This window comes from Lissotriton helveticus, chromosome 1_1 (genome assembly GCF_964261635.1).
Source record: "Lissotriton helveticus chromosome 1_1, aLisHel1.1, whole genome shotgun sequence".
NCBI lineage: Eukaryota > Metazoa > Chordata > Amphibia > Caudata > Salamandridae > Lissotriton > Lissotriton helveticus.
Window position 1 is genome coordinate 1,441,528,151 of NC_136057.1, and position 19,760 is coordinate 1,441,547,910.

General features: G+C 50.0%; 1 protein-coding gene across 1 annotated transcript in view; it reads left to right on the plus strand.

The window, feature by feature from the left end:
• DCAF15 (DDB1 and CUL4 associated factor 15) overlaps positions 1-19,760 on the plus strand; it is a 324,736-nt gene that overhangs the window by 65,771 nt on the left and 239,205 nt on the right. Inside the window, exon 2 of the mRNA XM_078685623.1 lies at positions 19,364-19,461. Within this exon, the coding sequence (XP_078541749.1) occupies positions 19,364-19,461 (98 nt within the window). The remainder of the gene's footprint in view (positions 1-19,363; positions 19,462-19,760) is intronic.

A 19,760-nucleotide genomic window follows, 5' to 3' on the forward strand; every position in this document is an offset into this window, starting at 1 on the left:
GAGTATGAGGAAAAAGCGCACCTTTTTGTTAGATCTCTGGCTGTGCTCCATGACATGCATAAACTGATTTTTCATCCGCTGAGCTGCTGTGTGAAAACAACACAATGCTAAATCTGTTTGTGTCACCTATCGTGCGTGTGCCTAAACCCTTCTATTTAAAGCTGTTTACAAACTATTGTGCACCCGGCTAGAATGCCCGGGCGGGCGCGGTCATGTTTAAATGAAATAAAAGTAAAGGCTGCTGTTCCAAACTGTGCCAGAGTCGAGGACATACACAATAACAGTCCGCACTTTTACAAAAACAAGAAAGAACCGAAATGAAGCAGAGGCGCCGTTTTAGTGTTGTACGGTGCGCTGAAAGTTTAAAGACAAGGTTGACTTCTGCAAAGAAGGCCTGAGATTGTTTTGTTTTAATATCCACGGCATTTGCCACCTCCTCCGAAGCTTCGGGAGGGTTGGTAGAGTTCCCCTGTTTGATCGTGGGCCCATGTCGATGGAACTCCGCCACCAATATCACACTGACATGCATGTGTCGCCATCCACAGAGGAAACGCTTGGATTAAAAAATAGCGTTTGGGCGAGTTCCCGTTGTCTGCGTCCTGTCTTCACATGTCTTCACTACTTTGTAAAATGCAGACTGTTTACTAAGCCTGGAAAGTCAGCGGACGAGCTTACTCCTTTGACAGATACATTTATTCTCACAACATACACATTTTAAACAAGGGCAAAAAGAAATAGCAATCCGTGGGGGAGAGGGCGGAGGCGGATGGTGTGTGGGGGCCGGCCTGCCGGCCGGCCAGCCAGCCATGATTAATTAGGGGAGGAGAAGCCTTAGGGGAGGAGAAGCCGCAGAGCGCACGCTGGGCGAAGCCCTTTGATGTGCTGTGCGGCCGTGAATGCGCGTGCTTGTTTGTTCACGTCATACACGTGAACTGTAAGAAAACCGCAGTGCAAGAAGCCCTTAGTTTGACGAGGATTTCGAGCACTAGAATTCTCGATTCCTCAATGCGCTTGCGCGCATTGTATGTCACGAGACCTAAAAAAGATAATAAGTGGCTGAGGTGGGATTCGAACCCATGCAGCTAGAGTAAAAAGGTCACTGGTGTGCAAAAATACAAGGGCTGAATATACGGTGCTCAACTACTAGGAGTGGCCCGGCTATGCCTCAAGAGGGTGTGGCTTAACGGCCAGATCGGCCGACTTTGAAGCTGCGGATCCAGGTTCGAGTCTGGCTAGAGGCTCAACATCAGTGTGATTCTGGGCAAACCACTTATTCTACCCGTGCCTAAAAAACACATGAATGTGTCCCTCCATAATGCAACTGGCGCTCATGTTAAGCGCTCCGATATCTTGGGGTCGAGTTCAAGCAGTATAAAAACTGCAACAACAAAACAAGTCCGGTCCCGGGCCGGCAGCCAATCACAGCGCGGCCCGGGGAATGACGTCACGGGGGTGTCCTGGCCGGCAGATTCGGGGGCGTGTTTTTCGCGCTCCCCCCTTCCCATTGGCTGGAAGGTAAAATTCCAGCCAATGGGAAGAGGAGAGGGCGGGACTTAAAAAAAGACACAAACGCCCCCGAATCGCGTTTTCACGGGGAAAGCGTGATTGACAGCCTCTGTCTCCCAATGGCAAAGCCCCATATCTAGGACATAAGATTTCGCCCTGGGCGGAGCAACTGCTATGCAGTTGCAGCGGCCAGGGCGAAACCTAAAAAGGGGACCGTTCGGTCCCGGGCAATTATCGCCCTATAAGTCTAATCGACTCCCTACAAAAAATCATTGCCAGGATGGTCCTTGCCAGAGTTCAGAGTTGGATGCAGATTGAAAGTATTCTGTCTCCCTTGCAGGCCAGCTTTAGATCAGGCACCAGCACCATCGACCAGGTTTTCAGATTTACTCTGATATACTGGAAGGTGGTGCTGCTGGGCGACGGATCCATCTACGCCGCCTTTATAGATCTAAAGTCGGCCTTTGATCTTGTGCCAAGGGTCAAATTGTGGGCCGTCCTGAAAAATCTGGGACTGCCGCCGGAACTGCTTGACTTGGTAGTACGATTACATGAGGGCAACTTTGCTAGGGTGAGGTGGGGAGGCCAAGGGCAGGTGACGGACTGCTTCCATGTAACTCGAGGCGTCTGTCAGTGGTGTGTATTGGCACCCACGCTTTTTTTGTTGTTTGTCGATCAGGTGGTGAAGTTTTTTGCTGATACCCCCACTGATGCTCCTTCACTGGGTGGGACTAAGTTCCCCATGCTCATCTTTGCCGATGACACTCTGCTCCTCTCAAAGACCCGCAGTGGTCTGCAAACTGCACTAAATAGATTTGAGGAGTTTTGCTTGGTCAACAATTTGAAAATTAACGTGAGCAAGACCAAATTCATGGTCTTAACTAAAAGTCGCCCCATTAAAAGTTTTGTGAGCATGAATGGAGTAAGTCTTGAACAAGTTGAGGTTATGACTTATCTAGGAGTAGCCTTGGACCACCGCCTTAGCTGGAAACCACAGGTTGACACACTTTACCTAAGATTTGCACGCCTTACTGGTTGTCTTTTGCAGGAGCAAAAAAGGTCTCTAACCAAACAGGTTAAACCAGCTCTTAGGATATATGATACAAAGGTCAGCTCCGCAATTTTCGAGATGGCCCGATATCGGTTAGTAGCTCTGTGGAGACGCATTTGGACATCCCCAGATTTAAGCCTCTTTGCCAGGGAATTAGAGGAAGTAAGATCAGTTTGGGGGTCTAGTAATATACCCTGGCTGCGTGAAGTTAAACTAATCTTGGAAGACATGGGCTGTAACCAGCTGTGGGTCTCTCCGGGGTCCACTCCTTTTCCCTCCAAGCAAGATTTTAAAGCACTATATTGGGCCTTTGTTCGACAGGAGTCTGTTATTAGCTCAGATGTTACCAGCCTAACTGGTAGATTCCTGTCCCACAAATTGGATCCCTCTTTTGAGAATTATTGGGACGTCATAACCAAGACATCAGATAAAAAGCTTTACCACCAGTTCCGAGTCGGGTCCTTGCCTTTAAGGTCTTTTACTAAGACGTGGTCCGCCTCTCAACTGACTGTTGCCCTTGGTGCATTGACCCTAAGGAGAGTGTTGGTCATTTTCTATTTGCATGCCCTGCCTAATACGTACCAAGAAACAAATGGATTAGGCCCATCTGCTACCATCTTAGAGTTCGAGGGAGTGCTGAGGCGTTGTGGGCGCTACGTACCACCACCTCTGAGGTGGTAGTCGTAGGTGTTGCCAAATTCCTGGGGTGGGCATGGGTTATTAGAGCCAGACATTTGCAGGCATCCTAATTCCTAATATTTTTTTTTTTACTTTTTTAAATGGGTTTTTCGTATATGAGGTCTTTATCATATTGTTTAACTCCTTTTTAACGATGAATTGCCTACGTAATTATGATGATCTCAAATTAGTATTTTATGTATGTCTTATTCTTATTTTTATCTGTCATAAGCTGTCTTTTATGATGTAAAAATCGCAATAAAGACTTTAAAACCTGAACCTGGCATGCTCTGGCTAAACACAAAGTCCCAAAGGTGAGACCTATTGGCTATGCCAATGCTTGTTGTGACATAGTAACACATTGCTGTTTTAAACCGATTGCAGCCCAAAATGCACTGTATGAATACCCAAAGCCTATTAAGTGTGATGTAGGTTTAAACAAATCAATCATGATTGAAAATATTCAGGCTGAGGAGCAGCAACAAGCAACATACTTGTCTTCAACGCTGGCTGCCTGGTATCACGCTTTGCATTCATATAGTGTATTTTGGCAGGTTATGCAATATCACTTGTGCTGGATATTTTTCCCTAGAGTATGCTCCTGTTGCTCTTAGTGTAGAGGCTTTTTCTAAACATTTCTCTGAGTGGCTCTGCGATAAGGCACTCCCATTGCCGAGACCAATTGGCTATGCCAATGCTGGTTACAGTTAGGGTTAGTGAAGCAATTTGTCTGATGTGGTGATCTCATTATACAAAAGTATATGAGAGACCCAGAGTAGTGCAACTTCTATCATCCCACGACCCTAATCCATGTAGAAACTAAAATGTATACCAAGTTATTGTTAACTCGGGAACTATCCTCCTGTCTCTCATTAACCCGGCTGAGGCAGGATTCAATTATCACAGACAAGTGATAATAGAGGAAGATGGCTGGCATGGGATCCAAGGTTTGACACCTGGGGGGGTGTCTATAATGCTGCGGTCTCTATACAGAGAGGTATTTGACCTCAGATTGGTTATTTCGGGCACATGTTTTTTAGAAATGAGGATGCGGGGAAATTTGACTTTGTGGACACACTCAAATCTGGTCTCCTGAGGTTAGTATCCAGGTGAACTCCAGGCCAAGCCGAGATGCCTGCTTACACCCCTACTGTTTGCAGTAGTTGTGGAACCCCTTGCTATATGGTCTGCTTCCCATATAAAGAACATGATGGTATGGGGCACACCTAAAATGAGTGTCTTTGCAGCCAGCCTATTAGTGGGAGATCCCAAAATATTACGAACGGGTTTTAGCCAAGAAATTGAATAGTTCTCCAATTTGTCAGGTGTCCAAATAAATCAGGGTAAAACCTAAATTTGTAGGTCTTTCGCTCATCTCAGAAGACAGGAGACAATTCTGCTGCTGTGGAGTAATTTGGGTCAGGATTCCAAGGAACAAAACAACTCTGAGGGCCAGTGACCCTAAGCTATTTAAAGGCATAAGGACTAAATTGAATATGCAAAAAGGACGGTTCTTGTTACAGTTGGATAGAATAGTGGAGATATAAGTAGTGTTAATACCATAATCTATGGTAATATTTCAGGTTCTGATTGCCTTAAGAGGTGTAGTGAAACGTTCCCATACCACACTGTGATATTTATTTGAATTGTCAAGCAGGCGAGGTTGTGTGGAAAGACTTGTGGCACCAAGAGAGTAGGATTGCTCATATTTTGAGCACTGGTACCAGATTACTTAGAGTAGAGCTCTTCGTTATTAGATTTCACTGGAATCTAAAAATCCTGAGTCTTTGAGGAATAAGCTGTAGCTTCCAACTGACATGGGGACTATGTGATAAACCCGAATCAAAGAGCGAAAGCCCTGTTAATTGAGCAGATTAGAGCCACCTTTTTTAGAATTGTGGGACGAATTCAGATGTCTCTCTCAACTTATTGTGAGTTCTTTCTCCCAGTTCGCAAGTATCTTGACTTCGCTGCTGATGGGTTGACATTCCTTGACATGCAGGGTAGGGGTAACAAATTATTTAAGATAAGTTTGCAGATCGGCATGACCGGACTTTGTAGAAAATGGCAACTTGCTAGAGCACTCGCGACAATTTGCAATTAAATCCCCCTTCATCCGCACACAAATTGACCTGCAATAGCATTGAGACGTGATAACTGGGGAGGTTAATAGGACAGCGGTCAACGTGAAGAGTGAGTGTTTAAAATTCTGTAAATTTGTCTGAAACTGAGGAGGGTCACACCTGCATGTAAATTGTTGGGCTCAAGTGACATAGATGCTGCAACTCACCCAAACAGTACAGTGGGCAGGGGCCTAAGATAAGGAGTAGCCTCCATGCCATGGATGCTCAGGAAGGCCAAAGCGGGGATCGCATAGACTCCAGCATGAGCTTATATAAGGAATCCACAGCACAGCAACAAGGAATAATCCCACACATGTGACTTTACCACATAGTACCACTACAATGAAGGCAGCAAGGCATGCAGTAGGGAAAACCGGAAGGACGTGGGATTCTAGATGCTGGTTGTGCTCTGCTCCCTGCCATGCAATGATGAGTATTGTAATCTGGCATGGCGAGAACTCCAGGAGAGAGCTGCTTATTTTGCTGGTGGCAGGCCGGTGCCTTCTACGGAGATTGAAAGTGAGGTGTCTTAAGCAATGTCCACCCAGCAAGCGGATAGGCCTATCAAGCAATGTGGAGAAGAAATTCCAATAGAAGTGAGACACATGAAGCAGCATTATAAGACCGAGGCCCAATGATTTGGGTGTTCCTGATCACTGCAGATCGATAATTTGACCTGTGGGAGACAATTGAAACGAAACACTGCTCCTTGAAGAGGGCATAATATGTTAGTGACAGTTAAAAGGGCTACGAAACAATGATTACATGCGGGAGGCCCCAGCCAGGCCGCCTGTAAATTACATAGGTCTGTTATGGCGACTGACACTCTCCAAGTTGGGGGAACCTGTAGTTTGATACCTGCCATTCAAGTGAGGGGGAGTTTATCAGGGTTTGTTTTGATGTTCTGTTTTGTTGTAGTCACCATCATGTGGTATGGGTGGAATGAGAGGTCCCATACATGGCCCCAGCACTGTGGCGTTCAAGAAGGATCCTTAATCCACAGATATATTGCTAGACAATTAAGGAATGGCACTAAAGTCACCATTGGGGACTCACTGAAAGTACTATCTTGGGATGGTAATGGTCTGGGCGGTAGGAGTCAAAGAGGAACGGTTATGTAGTATCTTACCAGACGTAGCCGGGTTATGTCTTTGTTGTTCCTTTATTAGTCTTGGTTGCAGGATGGTAATCATGTACATCAGCCTGCTAATCCATGTACTACAGCAGATAGTCTATTTACAACCGCGCCACCAGGAGCAGCCTGCACAGGTGAGACATGGATCAATGGTGGTTTTCCTGGATTGCTTAGGCTGGGCGATTTATGGTGAATCCTTTATGGAATTTCGGATCACTTTCCGCTGTGGATGGAATAAAAGGAGAAAGTGGGTGAGACTGTTGAAGAACCGTCCATTGACCTACCCCCCCACCCCACGTTACATTAAAAATAAGGAAGTATTAGCGTAGCTCAAGACCGCAACTTACTAATACTTAAAGAGAATAGTGGAACAGTTAAGTCAGTGGCCACACTATTGGAAGCGCTTAAAAGATGGTATTGAGGGGGCAGGTGATATTGTTGATTGTGGGGGAGAAAAAGAGGAATCAAATTGACAAGTTGTAAGCTCAGATCCTTAGTGTAGTATGACGTCTTCTTGCGCGCAGTGATGAGGAGCTCACCCATAGACTCTGCTTAAAACAGCAGAAATATACAGACCTTGCTGAAAATTGTCTCGGCCTCTTTTATATCAACTTAGTGTAGAGTGTATGAAGTGGACAAATAAGTTTGAGAAATTATTTGTCTGGTCAAAATGATAACCCCATAAAAGTAAATGGATTCTGGAGATTTAAAAACACTGGACAGAAGTTGGTCAAGGGAAACACTTAAATTGCAGAGATATTTGCCAGCTATTATTCAAGCATAATCACATTATCCTTGAAGAAATACAAAATGTCCCCAAGCTCTCAACAGATGATTGGCAAGCCCTAGAGGCAGAGATTGAAGCAGACTAGATTGCTGCATCAATCACAGAACTGCAATCTGGCAAAGCAACAGGACCAAATGGGTTACCCACCGCTTTCTAATATATGGCCAGTACACCACTTTCTAATATATGGCCAGTACTGTTGGATCATATCTGGCCATTACTTGTATTATACCTTCTGCACACCACTTTCCTCGAAAGGAATGTATTCCTCTGGTGGTTCATCTTCTTTGTAGAAATGAAACACTTTTGTTCTTGGATCTGCTTCAGGGAAGATTATCCATGAATAGAATACCTCTGCCTGGTTATATTCATGTACCTCTATCACAAAAACTACCCTACCACCTCTTGATGAAAGGCCATTTCGTATAAGTTTTATAGTGATGGCTTTCCTTAAAGTTTCTAGAATGCTTATAGCATCATCGTCTGTCTCTTGGAAACCTGTAAAGTTTAAATCTGAAAGAAACAGGTTAGTATTAGATTCCTTACCTTAGAATATCCCCAGGCGTCAGTCTGGATCCGGAAACTTTTGCGTAGCAGTACCCCTGCGCGTCGGTAGGCGTCGTCTGCAGGCGTCCCCTGCGGCTCCGCGTCGTCGGCGCCGTGATGACGTCGCTGGAGTATATAGACGCCGCCTCCGCGCGCTGACGTCAGTTCTTCTTTTTTCCGCGCCAGTTAGCGCAGATCCGAAGAGCAGTACTCCGGTCTTTTGACCAAGTGTTTGTAAAACTAAATCTTTCTACGGTGCCGGTAGGATGCCTGGGTTTAAGAGTTGCGACGAGTGCGACCGCATGATGTCGGTCACCGACCACCATCGACTCTGCCTCCGGTGTCTGGGCGCGGACCACGACGTGGAGTCCTGCGTCGACTGTCGGGCCTTGACTGGAAAAGCTAGGCGGGAGCGGTCCCGCAAGCTTCTCGAGCTCCGGGTGTCGGCCCCGCGTCGAGAGCGGTCCCGGTCCGGTCGGAGGTCGAGGGAGCGGTCGAGGGAACGATCGCGGAGCCGCCATGGGCGCTCCGGGAGTCGCCACCATTCCTCCGGCTCGTCAGGTAAGCACCACAAGAAGTCGGGGCGTCGCCATCGCACCCCCGACGCCCGCGTGATGCGGCCGGGGGCTCGGGTGACCCCACCCCCGCGGCCCCGCGTGGGTCGCCGACGCCGTCTACCCCATACCCGTCGGTCCCTGGGGAAGGCGCGTCGCGTGAGGAGATCGAGGCCTTCCTCATTGCTATGAGGGCGAGGTCTCCTCCGGCGGGGCCTACGGCGCCTGCGGGCCCGTCGGTCCCGTCTGGGGGCCCGAGCGGTTCGGGTGCTCCTGCCCCGGCGCCGCCGGTGGCTCCGGCCCCGGCGCCGCTGGTTCCCTCTGGTTCGTCGCTGGCTGGTCTCCCGGCCTCTCCGGCGTCGGTTCCTGTGGGCCAACCCGTGGTACCGCCCCCGCGTGGTGCAGCGACTCCGCCGTCGGCTCCGGCCGGCGTCGGGTCCCCGGCACCGACGCCGCGCGGCGCCACCCCCCTTTCCTCCCCGACTCCGGACGCGGAGTCGGACCGGCGTCGGCCGACGCCGGATCCGACGCCGATGGGGCCCGTTGACCCCGATGTCTATATCGTCGACCCAGAATATGGGTATGATGAAGATGAGTATGGAGAGGGTTGGGAGGGGTCTGAGGACCCTCTATCCCGTGCCTGCCAGTATGATGTGGACTGGGTAGGTGATCTGGGTGATGCCAGTGGCCTGGACGAGTCGCCCAACCCTGGGTTTGTCTCTCCGTCCCCTGTGGCGTCTGAGGCAGGTGCTGCCTATTCGGTGGTCCTGATGAGGGCTGCCAAGGCCTTGCACCTTGAGCTCCCCGTCGCGAAGGTCAAACCGAACATTCTGACCGAAGTGTTTAAACCGCAGTCATGCCCCCAGGAGCCTCTGCTGCCGTTTAATGAGGCCCTGACGGATGTCCTTTTGGGCACCTGGTCCAGGCCCGCTTCTGGTGCGCCGGTTGACCGGAATGTTGCAAGGCGTCACCGTCCATGCTCGGACGACCCTGCCTTTTTATCCACCCATCCCTCCCCGGAGAGTCTGGTGATCCAGGCCTCCACTTCGCAGTCCGCATTTCCGTCGGCTCCGCCCGATAGGGAATCAAAGCGGTATGACCAATTTGGTAAAAAGGTCTTTTCCTCTTTGAGCGCTGGACTGCGGTCTTGTAATACCGCGTGCCTCTTGGGCCGCTACACCCACTCCCTGTGGGATACGGTCGAGGAGTGTCTGCCGCAATGTCCCCAGGAGGTGCGGGACAAGCTCACCCGGGCCTTAGTTGAAGGCCGGGATGCGGCGCGGTACTCGATCCGTTGTGGTCTCGACACGACCGACTCGCTGGGACGGGCGATGTCCACAACGGTGGCGATTCGTCGCCATGCTTGGCTGAGATCTGCCAACTTCTCGCCAGACGTCCAAAATTCACTCATGGACATGCCATTTGATGGCAGTCGCCTGTTTGGTGACAAAGCGGACCACGCGCTGGAGCGCTTCAAGGACTCCAGGGTCACGGCCAAGTCCTTGGGTCTTTCGACCCAGCGCCAGCAGACTGGTTCGTTTCGGCCCTTTCGTGGCCAAGGGAGGGGAGGTCCCACACGTGCTGCCAGCCACGCGACGCAGAGCGCTCCCCAGCGCGGTGGCGGCCGTGGTTTCCGCCGTGGTGGCGGTAGAGGCCAGCGGCGTGGTCAGTCCACGCCTCCCTCCGCTGCTGCATCCAAGCCTTCCTAGTCCGAGCTTTCGGGCTCACGTGACGCCAGTGGGTGGCAGGGTTTGCCATCACCACTCCCGCTGGCGCGCGATAACATCGGACAGGTGGGTGCTGCAGCTTGTCCGAAGGGGCTATGCCCTCCCCTTCGAGTCCACTCCTCCAGCCATGCCACCGCAGAACCACCGTGTGTCGGGGGACCACTTGACGCTTCTGCAGGAGGAAGTTACGGCCCTCTTGGCCAAGGGGGCCATCGAGCGCGTTCCTGGGCCAGAAGTAGGGTGTGGTTGCTACTCCCACTACTTTCTGGTACCCAAGAAGGACAAGGGAGGCCTGCGTCCTATCTTGGATCTACGGAACGTCAACGGCTTCCTCCGGAAGGAGAAGTTCAAGATGTTGACTTTGGCTCAGGTCTTGGCTGCTCTAGACCCACAAGACTGGATGGTAGCGTTGGACTTGCAGGATGCGTATTTTCACATCCCCGTCCTGCCGGGCCACCGGCGTTACCTGCGGTTCACGGTAGGCCACGAGCACTTTCAGTTTATCGTGCTTCCATTCGGCCTTACCAGCGCCCCACGGGTGTTCACGAAAGTGATGGCGGTGGTCGCAGCTCATCTGCGCCGGTTAGGGGTTTCAGTCTTCCCCTACCTCGACGACTGGCTGTTGAAGGCGGGCTCGCCCCAGACAGTCGTCCACCACCTTCAGATGACGGCAGACCTCCTGCACGAGCTGGGGTTTTCCATCAATGTGCCGAAATCACACCTGTGTCCCTCTCAAAAGCTCCTTTTCATCGGAGCGGTTCTCGACTCGGCGCAGTTTCGGGTTTATCCTCCGGAACGGCGGGTCCGGGATATTCAGGCTCTGATTCCCATCTTTCAGCCGTTATCCCGGGTTTCGGTCAGGTTGACGCTGCGGCTTCTGGGGCTGATGGCCTCCTGCATCCTTCTGGTGCATCACGCCAGATGGCGGATGCGGGCTCTGCAGTGGGACCTGAAGTTTCAGTGGGCCCAGCATCAGGGCAACCTATCCGACCATGTCCTGATCTCGGAGGGCACTGCGAGACAGTTGCAGTGGTGGCTTACGGACCGCGATTGGGTCAGGGGCAGATCCCTCTCCCTTCCCCAACCGGAGCACGTGGTTGTGACGGACGCGTCCCTCCAAGGCTGGGGTGGCCACTTGGGAGAGGCGGAGATCAGAGGCCTCTGGTCTCCGGCGGAGTCCCGGCTCCATATCAACATGTTGGAGCTGCGGGCGATTCGCCTAGCACTGAAGGCATTCCTCCCCTTTGTCAACGGGAGTGTAGTGCAGGTGTTCACGGACAACACCACCGCCATGTGGTACTGCAACAAACAGGGCGGTGTGGGGTCGTGGACCCTTTGCCAGGAGGCTCTGCGCCTCTGGCAATGGCTGGAACGTCAGGGCGTGACTCTGACGGTTCAACACCTGGCAGGTTCTCTGAACGCCAGGGCGGACGAACTCAGCCGTCGGTGCTCGGTGGATCACGAATGGCGTCTGAACTCGGACGTGGCGAGAGGCCTCTTTCAGCAATGGGGAGAGCCTTGGTTAGATCTATTCGCCACAGAAGAGAACGCGCAATGTCATCGGTTCTGCGCGTTGGAGTTTCCAAGACGGCACTCGCTCGGCGACGCCTTTCGGCGCGAGTGGAGTTGCGGTCTGTTGTACGCCTTTCCGCCTATACCACTTCTGCCCAGAGTGCTGAAGAAGATCAGGCGCGACCGGGCCCAAGTTATCCTTGTGGCTCCGGACTGGGCTCGAAGGTACTGGTATCCCGAGCTACTCAGCATGACAGTCGGTCCCTCGATCCGCCTGCCCCTTCAGGAGGACCTTCTGTCGCAGCAGCAGGGGACGGTCCTCCACCCGAACCTGTCCAGTCTCCACCTCCATGCGTGGAGATTGAGCGGCGACAGTTGAGGCCATTTGACTTGCCTCCTGAAGTCTGTGATGTCATTCTGGCAGCCAGGCGTCCCTCCACAAAGTCGGTATACGCCTGCCGGTGGAACAGATTTGTGGCATGGTGCACAGCAAAGGCTGTGGATCCCCTTTCTGCCCCTCTGTCTGAGGTTCTCCTCTTCCTCCTTTCCCTTGCCCAGCAGGGCTCTGCTCTGGGCACTATCAAGGGCTATCTTTCTGCCCTTTCCGCCTTCTTGAGGCTACCTGATCAGCCATCTTTATTCAAGTCCCCTATTGTGTTAAGATTCTTGAAGGGCATCACGCACATGTATCCTCCAACTCCGTTCGTGATGCCTCAGTGGGACTTGAACCTGGTTTTGACTTTCCTGATGTGCGCTCCCTTTGAGCCCCTTCATTCCTGTCCTCTCCGTCTTCTCACCTTAAAGACGGCCTTCCTGGTAGCCATCACCTCTGCCAGGAGAGTGAGTGAGCTCCAGGCTCTTTCTATTCAACCTCCTTTCTTGTCTGTTCATCCTGATAAGGTGGTTCTTCGGACTAGACCTTCTTTCCTGCCCAAGGTAGTCTCTGCTTTTCACATTGGGCAGTCCATCACCTTGCCCTCCTTCTTCCCGCCTCCGCATCCTTCAAAGGATGAAGAGCGGCTCCATCGTCTGGACCCAAAACGTGCGCTTTCATTCTATATGGATCACACACGCCAGTTCCGGGTGGATGACCAACTGTTTGTTGGCTACGTGGGTGAGAAGAAGGGAAGGGCGGTACAGAAACGGACCATCTCTCGGTGGGTCGTCCTGTGCATCAAAGCATGCTACTCTTTGGCTCGGAAGGAGCCTCCTGTTGGGCTGAGGGCCCATTCCACTCGGGCCACGGCGGCTACTACTGCCCTGGGCCGGGGAGTCCCTTTGCAGGACATTTGCCAGGCGGCCACGTGGGCCTCGCTGCACACCTTTGCGAGGCACTACTGCCTGGACAGTCAAGTCCGGAGGGATGGCTTCTTTGGCCGTTCGGTCCTCCAGGACTTTCTGGTGTAGGTTGTATTGGTTCGCAGACCCACCACCGGGGTTGGTATTGCTGGGGTATCTATTCTAAGGTAAGGAATCTAATACTAACCTGTTTCTTTCAGATGAACAAGTTACTTACCTTCGGTAACGATATATCTGTAAGAAACAGTAGTTAGTATTAGATTCCTTACCGCCCCACCCATCCTCCCCGTTCTGCGAACTGATACCTAGGGTTAAGGACATCCCTTTCAGGGCCCTAGTTTTCAAATGGCACCAGTGTTGGTTCTCACATGGCTCTGCGTGTTCTGGCGCGGAAAAGCTGTGTGCAAAGAACTGACGTCAGCGCGCGGAGGCGGCGTCTATATACTCCAGCGACGTCATCACGGCGCACGACGCCGACGACGCGGAGCCGCAGGGGACGCCTGCAGACGACGCCTACCGACGCGCAGGGGTACTGCTACGCAAAAGTTTCCGGATCCAGACTGACGCCTGGGGATATTCTAAGGTAAGGAATCTAATACTAACTACTGTTTCTTACAGATATATCGTTACCGAAGGTAAGTAACTTGTTCAACTTGTACGGCTGCATCTGCTGCCGCTCCACCGGTTGCGGTGTTGTCGCAGTTAATCAACATTGTTTAATGAAAGTTGCAGAGCAAGTTTCAAGGAAACCAAGATAGGGTGCACAATATTTTGGAACACTGTATCCTTCAACGTTGAAAAACCAAAAACTAATACATAGGATTTTCGTTCTACTCCGTTATGGTGGATATTTATCCTTTTACCGACTCCAGACGTCTATTGGAGTATTTATGGATAAAGGGGTCTCTGAAAAAAGCACGATTGAGTTACTTTAGTATCTAGCGTTAAATTAGTGCCTTACCAAACGCTGGGCGCCATGTAGTGTAGTTCCTATATTCCCAATAGGCTCTGCGCATTGGAAGAATATATCCTATAGATTAGACGTAGGACTGAGGTCAACTAGGTCTCTATCGAATATACTAAACTTAATTGTGTGTGTGCCAGCTAACTAGAGGTCACTAGAAACTTTCTCGAATACACAAGAAGGGATTAGTTTCTGACAACCGCATAAACATGACAACTTTGTTTCCCAATAATAAGACTATATCTGAGTCGCGTAAACAATCGATAAGTATTTCACTCAGTCAATCGTGCATGCTTCGTTTCTACAGAGTTGCAAAGAAATAGTGAGACGGGCGTTTTCAATAAAAAGGGTTTATTGAACAGTCTTCTTTCTCATGCAAGAGAGGTGAACTGCTGCAATCATTATGCAGACTGCAAAGTATAATGGGTACAGCGTAAACAGTAATATGAAATAATACTGTAAAAGCATTGTATGGTTTCTAAGCCATATAAAAATACATACATAAATAACATTGACTAAAATACTCAACTGGTGCTTCTAAAATAAGCCTACCCCAATGTACCTAACCTAAGTCTAGTACGAGGGAAGAAGTAAGTATTGTGTAGCATAGGTTTAGTATTTTGCCAAGAATCCACCAAAGGTTTCTCTAGGTTCTAATCAGCTCCATACCTTGGTTAGAATGAAGAAGGTCTGGTATCTCTGTCTCGGGACTCGATTTCCAAACACCCCGCAAGGGGAGCCGGAAACACTGGAGCTGGATTCTCGGCAGGAGAAGGGCAGCTTCCTGATCAGTGCGTCAGCTGGAGAGTCTGCTTCCTTCTGCACTTGCTGTAGCGAGCTGCGTCGAGCAAGTAGGTCTTCGAACTGCTCCGAACCTCCGTATCTTGCTAGAGCAAGTGAAGGTATATTTATACCTTGAAGGTGTTTAGGAATGCCATAGTTTGACATAAAGTCTGGCATGTGAACGTCAGGAAAGAACCCCTAGGGAATAGTTGTTCTTTGTAAAGTAAATGAGCTCTTGGACAAATCAATATTCAACCTAACTGCTAAAGCTAGTTTTCCAAGAAGTCGTTGTAACGTTTGGTACGGGTGGAAGTAGCCATGCCTGTATTTGGGTAGCATGGGCTATGCCTAAATAAGGGCTTGATTTCTATGCCTGTGAATTGTACCTATATAAGGGCATGAATCGGGAAAATTCACTCTGAGCTTAAAACGCCACACAACAAAACTTGCTGACAAAGCCAGAACACAGGTTAGACTTCTGCTTGACCAAAGGCTAGCCACTTTAGTTGTCATACCAAAAGAGGGTAAGCCACTGGATGAATGCCCTTTTATAGGCCTATCTTGTTAAATGTGATGGCCAAGACACTAGTCTAACGACCAAGTTAAAGTGAGTAACACAAATACTGATTCACCCAGATCAGTCTAGCATACGGGTTACTTAACTCAACCTCTGTCACCTATACCGAGTCCTGAGACTGGCTGATCTTATTCAAGAGCAAACACTAGTGATGTCACTAGATGCCACAATGTCATTTCAACTCTCTTGAGTGGTCTTGCGTGTTTGTGATCTAGAATAAATTTTGCTTTGGCCCCCAATACAGGTGATGGATAGAGCTCCTTTACAATCAACCAATAGCTAGGGTGAAGGTTAATTGTGCGAAATCCAATGTATTTGAACTTAGGAGGATAACTAGAACGGGCTGCCCAGTGTCACCCATGATGTTTACTTTGGTGCTGGGACCCTGGCTCCGACAGGATCCACTTATTAACCGTCTCAATTGGGATGAGGCATTGGAGGAACAAATGTCCCTATATGCAGATAATTCGCGGAACCTGAATTGATGCTATCACGGATAAAACAGATTTTCCGGAATTTTGCTGATACTCTGGGTACAGCATACATTGTGGAAAATCCCAACTATAACCTTTAACAAGGCACACACCCAAGTTACCACCAGATTGTAGGATGCCGATTGCCAGGGAAGGATTCAGATATCTGTGTAACCAGAAATCAAGATGTGTTCCTTGAGCGAGATCTCTACTTTTTGCTAGATAAATTCTAAAGGGATGTAAGATTTTGGCAGGAATTACCAGTGTTTGGTAGAGCAGCCATGTTTAAAATAATGGCCATGTCAAGATTACTCTATGCTTTCAGAATATCCCATTTCACATATCAGCAGACTTCTTTAAAAATTGGAGGCTGAATTAAGATTATTACTATGGGATGGTGTCCCTCCACTCACAGCCCTACACAAATTGACAAAAAGTCTATAATGGGAGTATAGCTTTACCAGACATCAAGAAGTATCACTGGGCCACACAAGTGGCAACATACATGAGTATATGCAGTGCAGGAGGAAACGGAGGTCAGGGTGAATAGATACATAATGGGTAGTCGAGGATACCCTGCATATCTGTACAAAAATAGATGACATGGGTTCTTAACAGTTTATACTCAAACTGTAGTATCGGTCTGGATAGAGGCGACCGCATACTTTGGATGATAATGGATACTAACAAAAACTCCACTATGGGATAATAAACCACTGAAGGAGGTGGGGACATTGGAAGGGTTTAACAAATGAGACATACTTGGTTTTTAGGTCTCGCCTGAGCCAATGCGCTTGCGCATTGCTCCGGCGAGATTATAGTAAGCGGAAAAGAAAAGTCTACCAAAATGGCTGCGGATCGCATACAGTTCATGTGATCTATGCGCGTGCACACCACCGCCAGCCACATAACACACCACCATTTGTCTGTGCCTCGGCATCCGACTTCAAAGGCTGCCGCACTATTCCCCCCCCCCCCCCGTGTGCACATCGCTCACCACCATTTGTGCCTCAGCATCATACTTCAAAGGCTGCCGCTCCCCCGCCCCGCCTCCCCCCCCTCGCCCCCCGCCACAGCAATGCCGAGAGCTTGTTTCTGGACGAAAGTGAAAGCCTACCATGCTTGTTTACAGTAGCCTTGCTCCTCAAATGCTGTTGCTGTGTTGCCATCTCTCTAGGGACACTCAGCTTGAAAACACTCGACTTGCTAGCTGCAATGCTACATCCGCTATGCTTTGCCTCTAGACATGTTGATCCCTCGCAGACTGTGCTGACTCTGCCCCTCCTGATTCTGAAACTAACCAACGCAGTCTCTTCTCTCTGTCTTATGATGTCTGCCCTGCCACCATTTACTTCAGACCCTCACCCTCACACCCCCTCACCCTCACACCCCCTCACCCTCACACCCCCTCACCCTCACACCCCCTCACCCTCACACCCCCTCACCCTCACACCCCCTCACCCTCACATCCCCTCACCCTCACACACCCTCACCCTCACACTCACACCCCCTCACCCTCACACCCCCTCACCCTCACACCCCCTCACCCTCACACCCCCTCACCCCCTCACCCTTCCCACCCCCTCACCCTTCCCACCCCCTCACCCTTCCCACCCCCTCACCCTTCCCACCCCCTCACCCTTCCCACCCCCTCACCCTTCCCACCCCCTCACCCTTCCCACCCCCTCACCCTTCCCACCCCCTCACCCTTCCCACCCCCTCACCCTTCCCACCCCCTCACCCTTCCCACCCCCTCACCCTCACACCCCCTCACCCTCACACCCCCTCACCCTCACACCCCCTCACCCTCACACCCCCTCACCCTCACACCCACTCACCCTCACACCCTCACACCCTCACACCCTCACACCCTCACACCCTCACACCCCCTCACCCTCACACCCCCTCACCCTCACACCCCCTCACCCTCACACCCCCTCACCCTCACACCCCCTCACCCTCACACCCCCTCACCCTCACACACCCTCACCCTCACACACCCTCACCCTCACACACCCTCACACCCCCATCACCCCCCATCACCCCCCCTCACCCTACCACACCCTCACTTACCCTCATCCACCCTCACACCCTCACCCACCCTCACACACCCTCACCACCACATCACTCAGGGGCACCACCACATCACTCAGGGGCACCACCACATCACTCAGGGGCACCACCACATCACTCAGGGGCACCACCACATCACTCAGGGGCACCACCACATCACTCAGGGGCACCACCACATCACTCAGGGGCACCACTCAGGGGCACCACCACATCACTCAGGGGCACCACTCAGGGGCACCCACCACATCACTCAGGGGCACCACTCAGGGGCACCCACCACTTCACTCAGGGGCACCACTCAGGGGCACCCACCACTTCACTCGGGGACACCACCTCATCACTCGGGGGCACCACCTCATCACTCGGGGGCACCACCTCATCACTCGGGGACCCCACCTCATCACTCGGATTCACCACCTCATCTCTCAGCACCACAACAGCACTGTCCTTGCTTGCTACCAACAAGCATTGCCATAGCCAATAGGACGCGCATTAGGAAAGTGTAAGCTATTGGCTTTGTGAATAACAATGCTATAACTTTATATATTTTCAAAGCCAACACACATTAAAAAAAAATTGTCATTTACAATACCAATATCTCACACTTTCCTAATGCGAGACCTATTGCATTGCAAATGCTTGTTCTAAATTGGGGTATCTTTGAATGGAGGGCAGTGGCCACAGCTACATAGCATGAGGCAGTGGGTCAGCCTACTTTTACCCAGTAGCTCCCTTCACTGTGAGTGACTGCACAAAGCCTGTGCAAGTTCACATTTGTCTAAAAGGATTCCTTTTTCTTCAGTTGCAAAGCTGGTTCAAAGAGTCTTTTTTTAATTGTATTTGTTTTTATAAACTTTAAATAGTGGCTATTTATTTTGCCTGCAGCCCGTTCAAGTTTTTTATAAAGTGTTATAGTGACTTTGTGAAAGTGCTGCTGCCTGCAGTTTGAGTGCTTGGCTAGGTGGGGATTTATTTTGGTCTCCTTTGTAAGCAGTAATTCTGAAATTCATAACTCGGTGGAAAAGTTGTTTTGTCCCATTTTATTGTTTTGTCATATGCTTGCAGTGAAAAAAAACGCACACAAGATTGCAAAGGCCAGACCTTTTTGGCTTTGCCAATACTTGTTTTTTTAGCGATATGGTTTTCTTATGCAGGTTGTTTAAAATTTAATTGAACAACTGTGACTAGTACTTACATTGCGGTTGGGATAACCAGCATTAAGTAGAAGGAATCTACCTGAGCCAGCTCCGAGGTGTTGAGTGTACCCATGAGATGAAGGTGTAACAAACTGTCTGTAACTAAACATCTAAAATAGTATGGTTGCATGAGTGTGTACCTGCTGCCTTAGTAGGTGGACTATTCACAGCAGACCGGTCTATAGTAATGCTGCTTGTCTATTGTGATCTCTCTAGTTGGATTAGAGAATGTAATTTGCAGTTGTGAAGCATTCTAGATCAAAGGGAGTTTTTACATCACCTCATTTGCTAATATAGCTTACATCGGTTAGACCAGTGGTGAAATAATCTGTTGCATAATTATTTTAACACCACTATCTGTCTTTTTTTTTATTGTCAGATAAGCGGGCAACTTTCACCTAGACTCTTTCGGAAGCTCCCGCCCAGAGTCTGTGTCTCTCTCAAGAACATTGTGGATGAAGATTTTCTGAGAGCTGGGTGAGTGTATTTGATCTTCAACTGACTGCTACTGGAAGAAATAAGGTTATGGTTACTGGATGTGATTTCTTTTTTTTGTTTTTCTTTTTATTCTTTGTGGGAGGAGTGGCTTGTGTTGAGGTGTTATTCTCTCAACACTTGTCTGACTGAAGCTTGTGGAGACTCACCCTCAGTCCCAATTTGAGGGGTGCTGTGGTATACTTGGCCTGTTATAGCTTGGAATGGGAAAGCTAGACGAAGATATTAGGACTGTTCTTACTAATTAAGTAGAGCAAGAGTAGACTTTTGAGGGAGCTGCA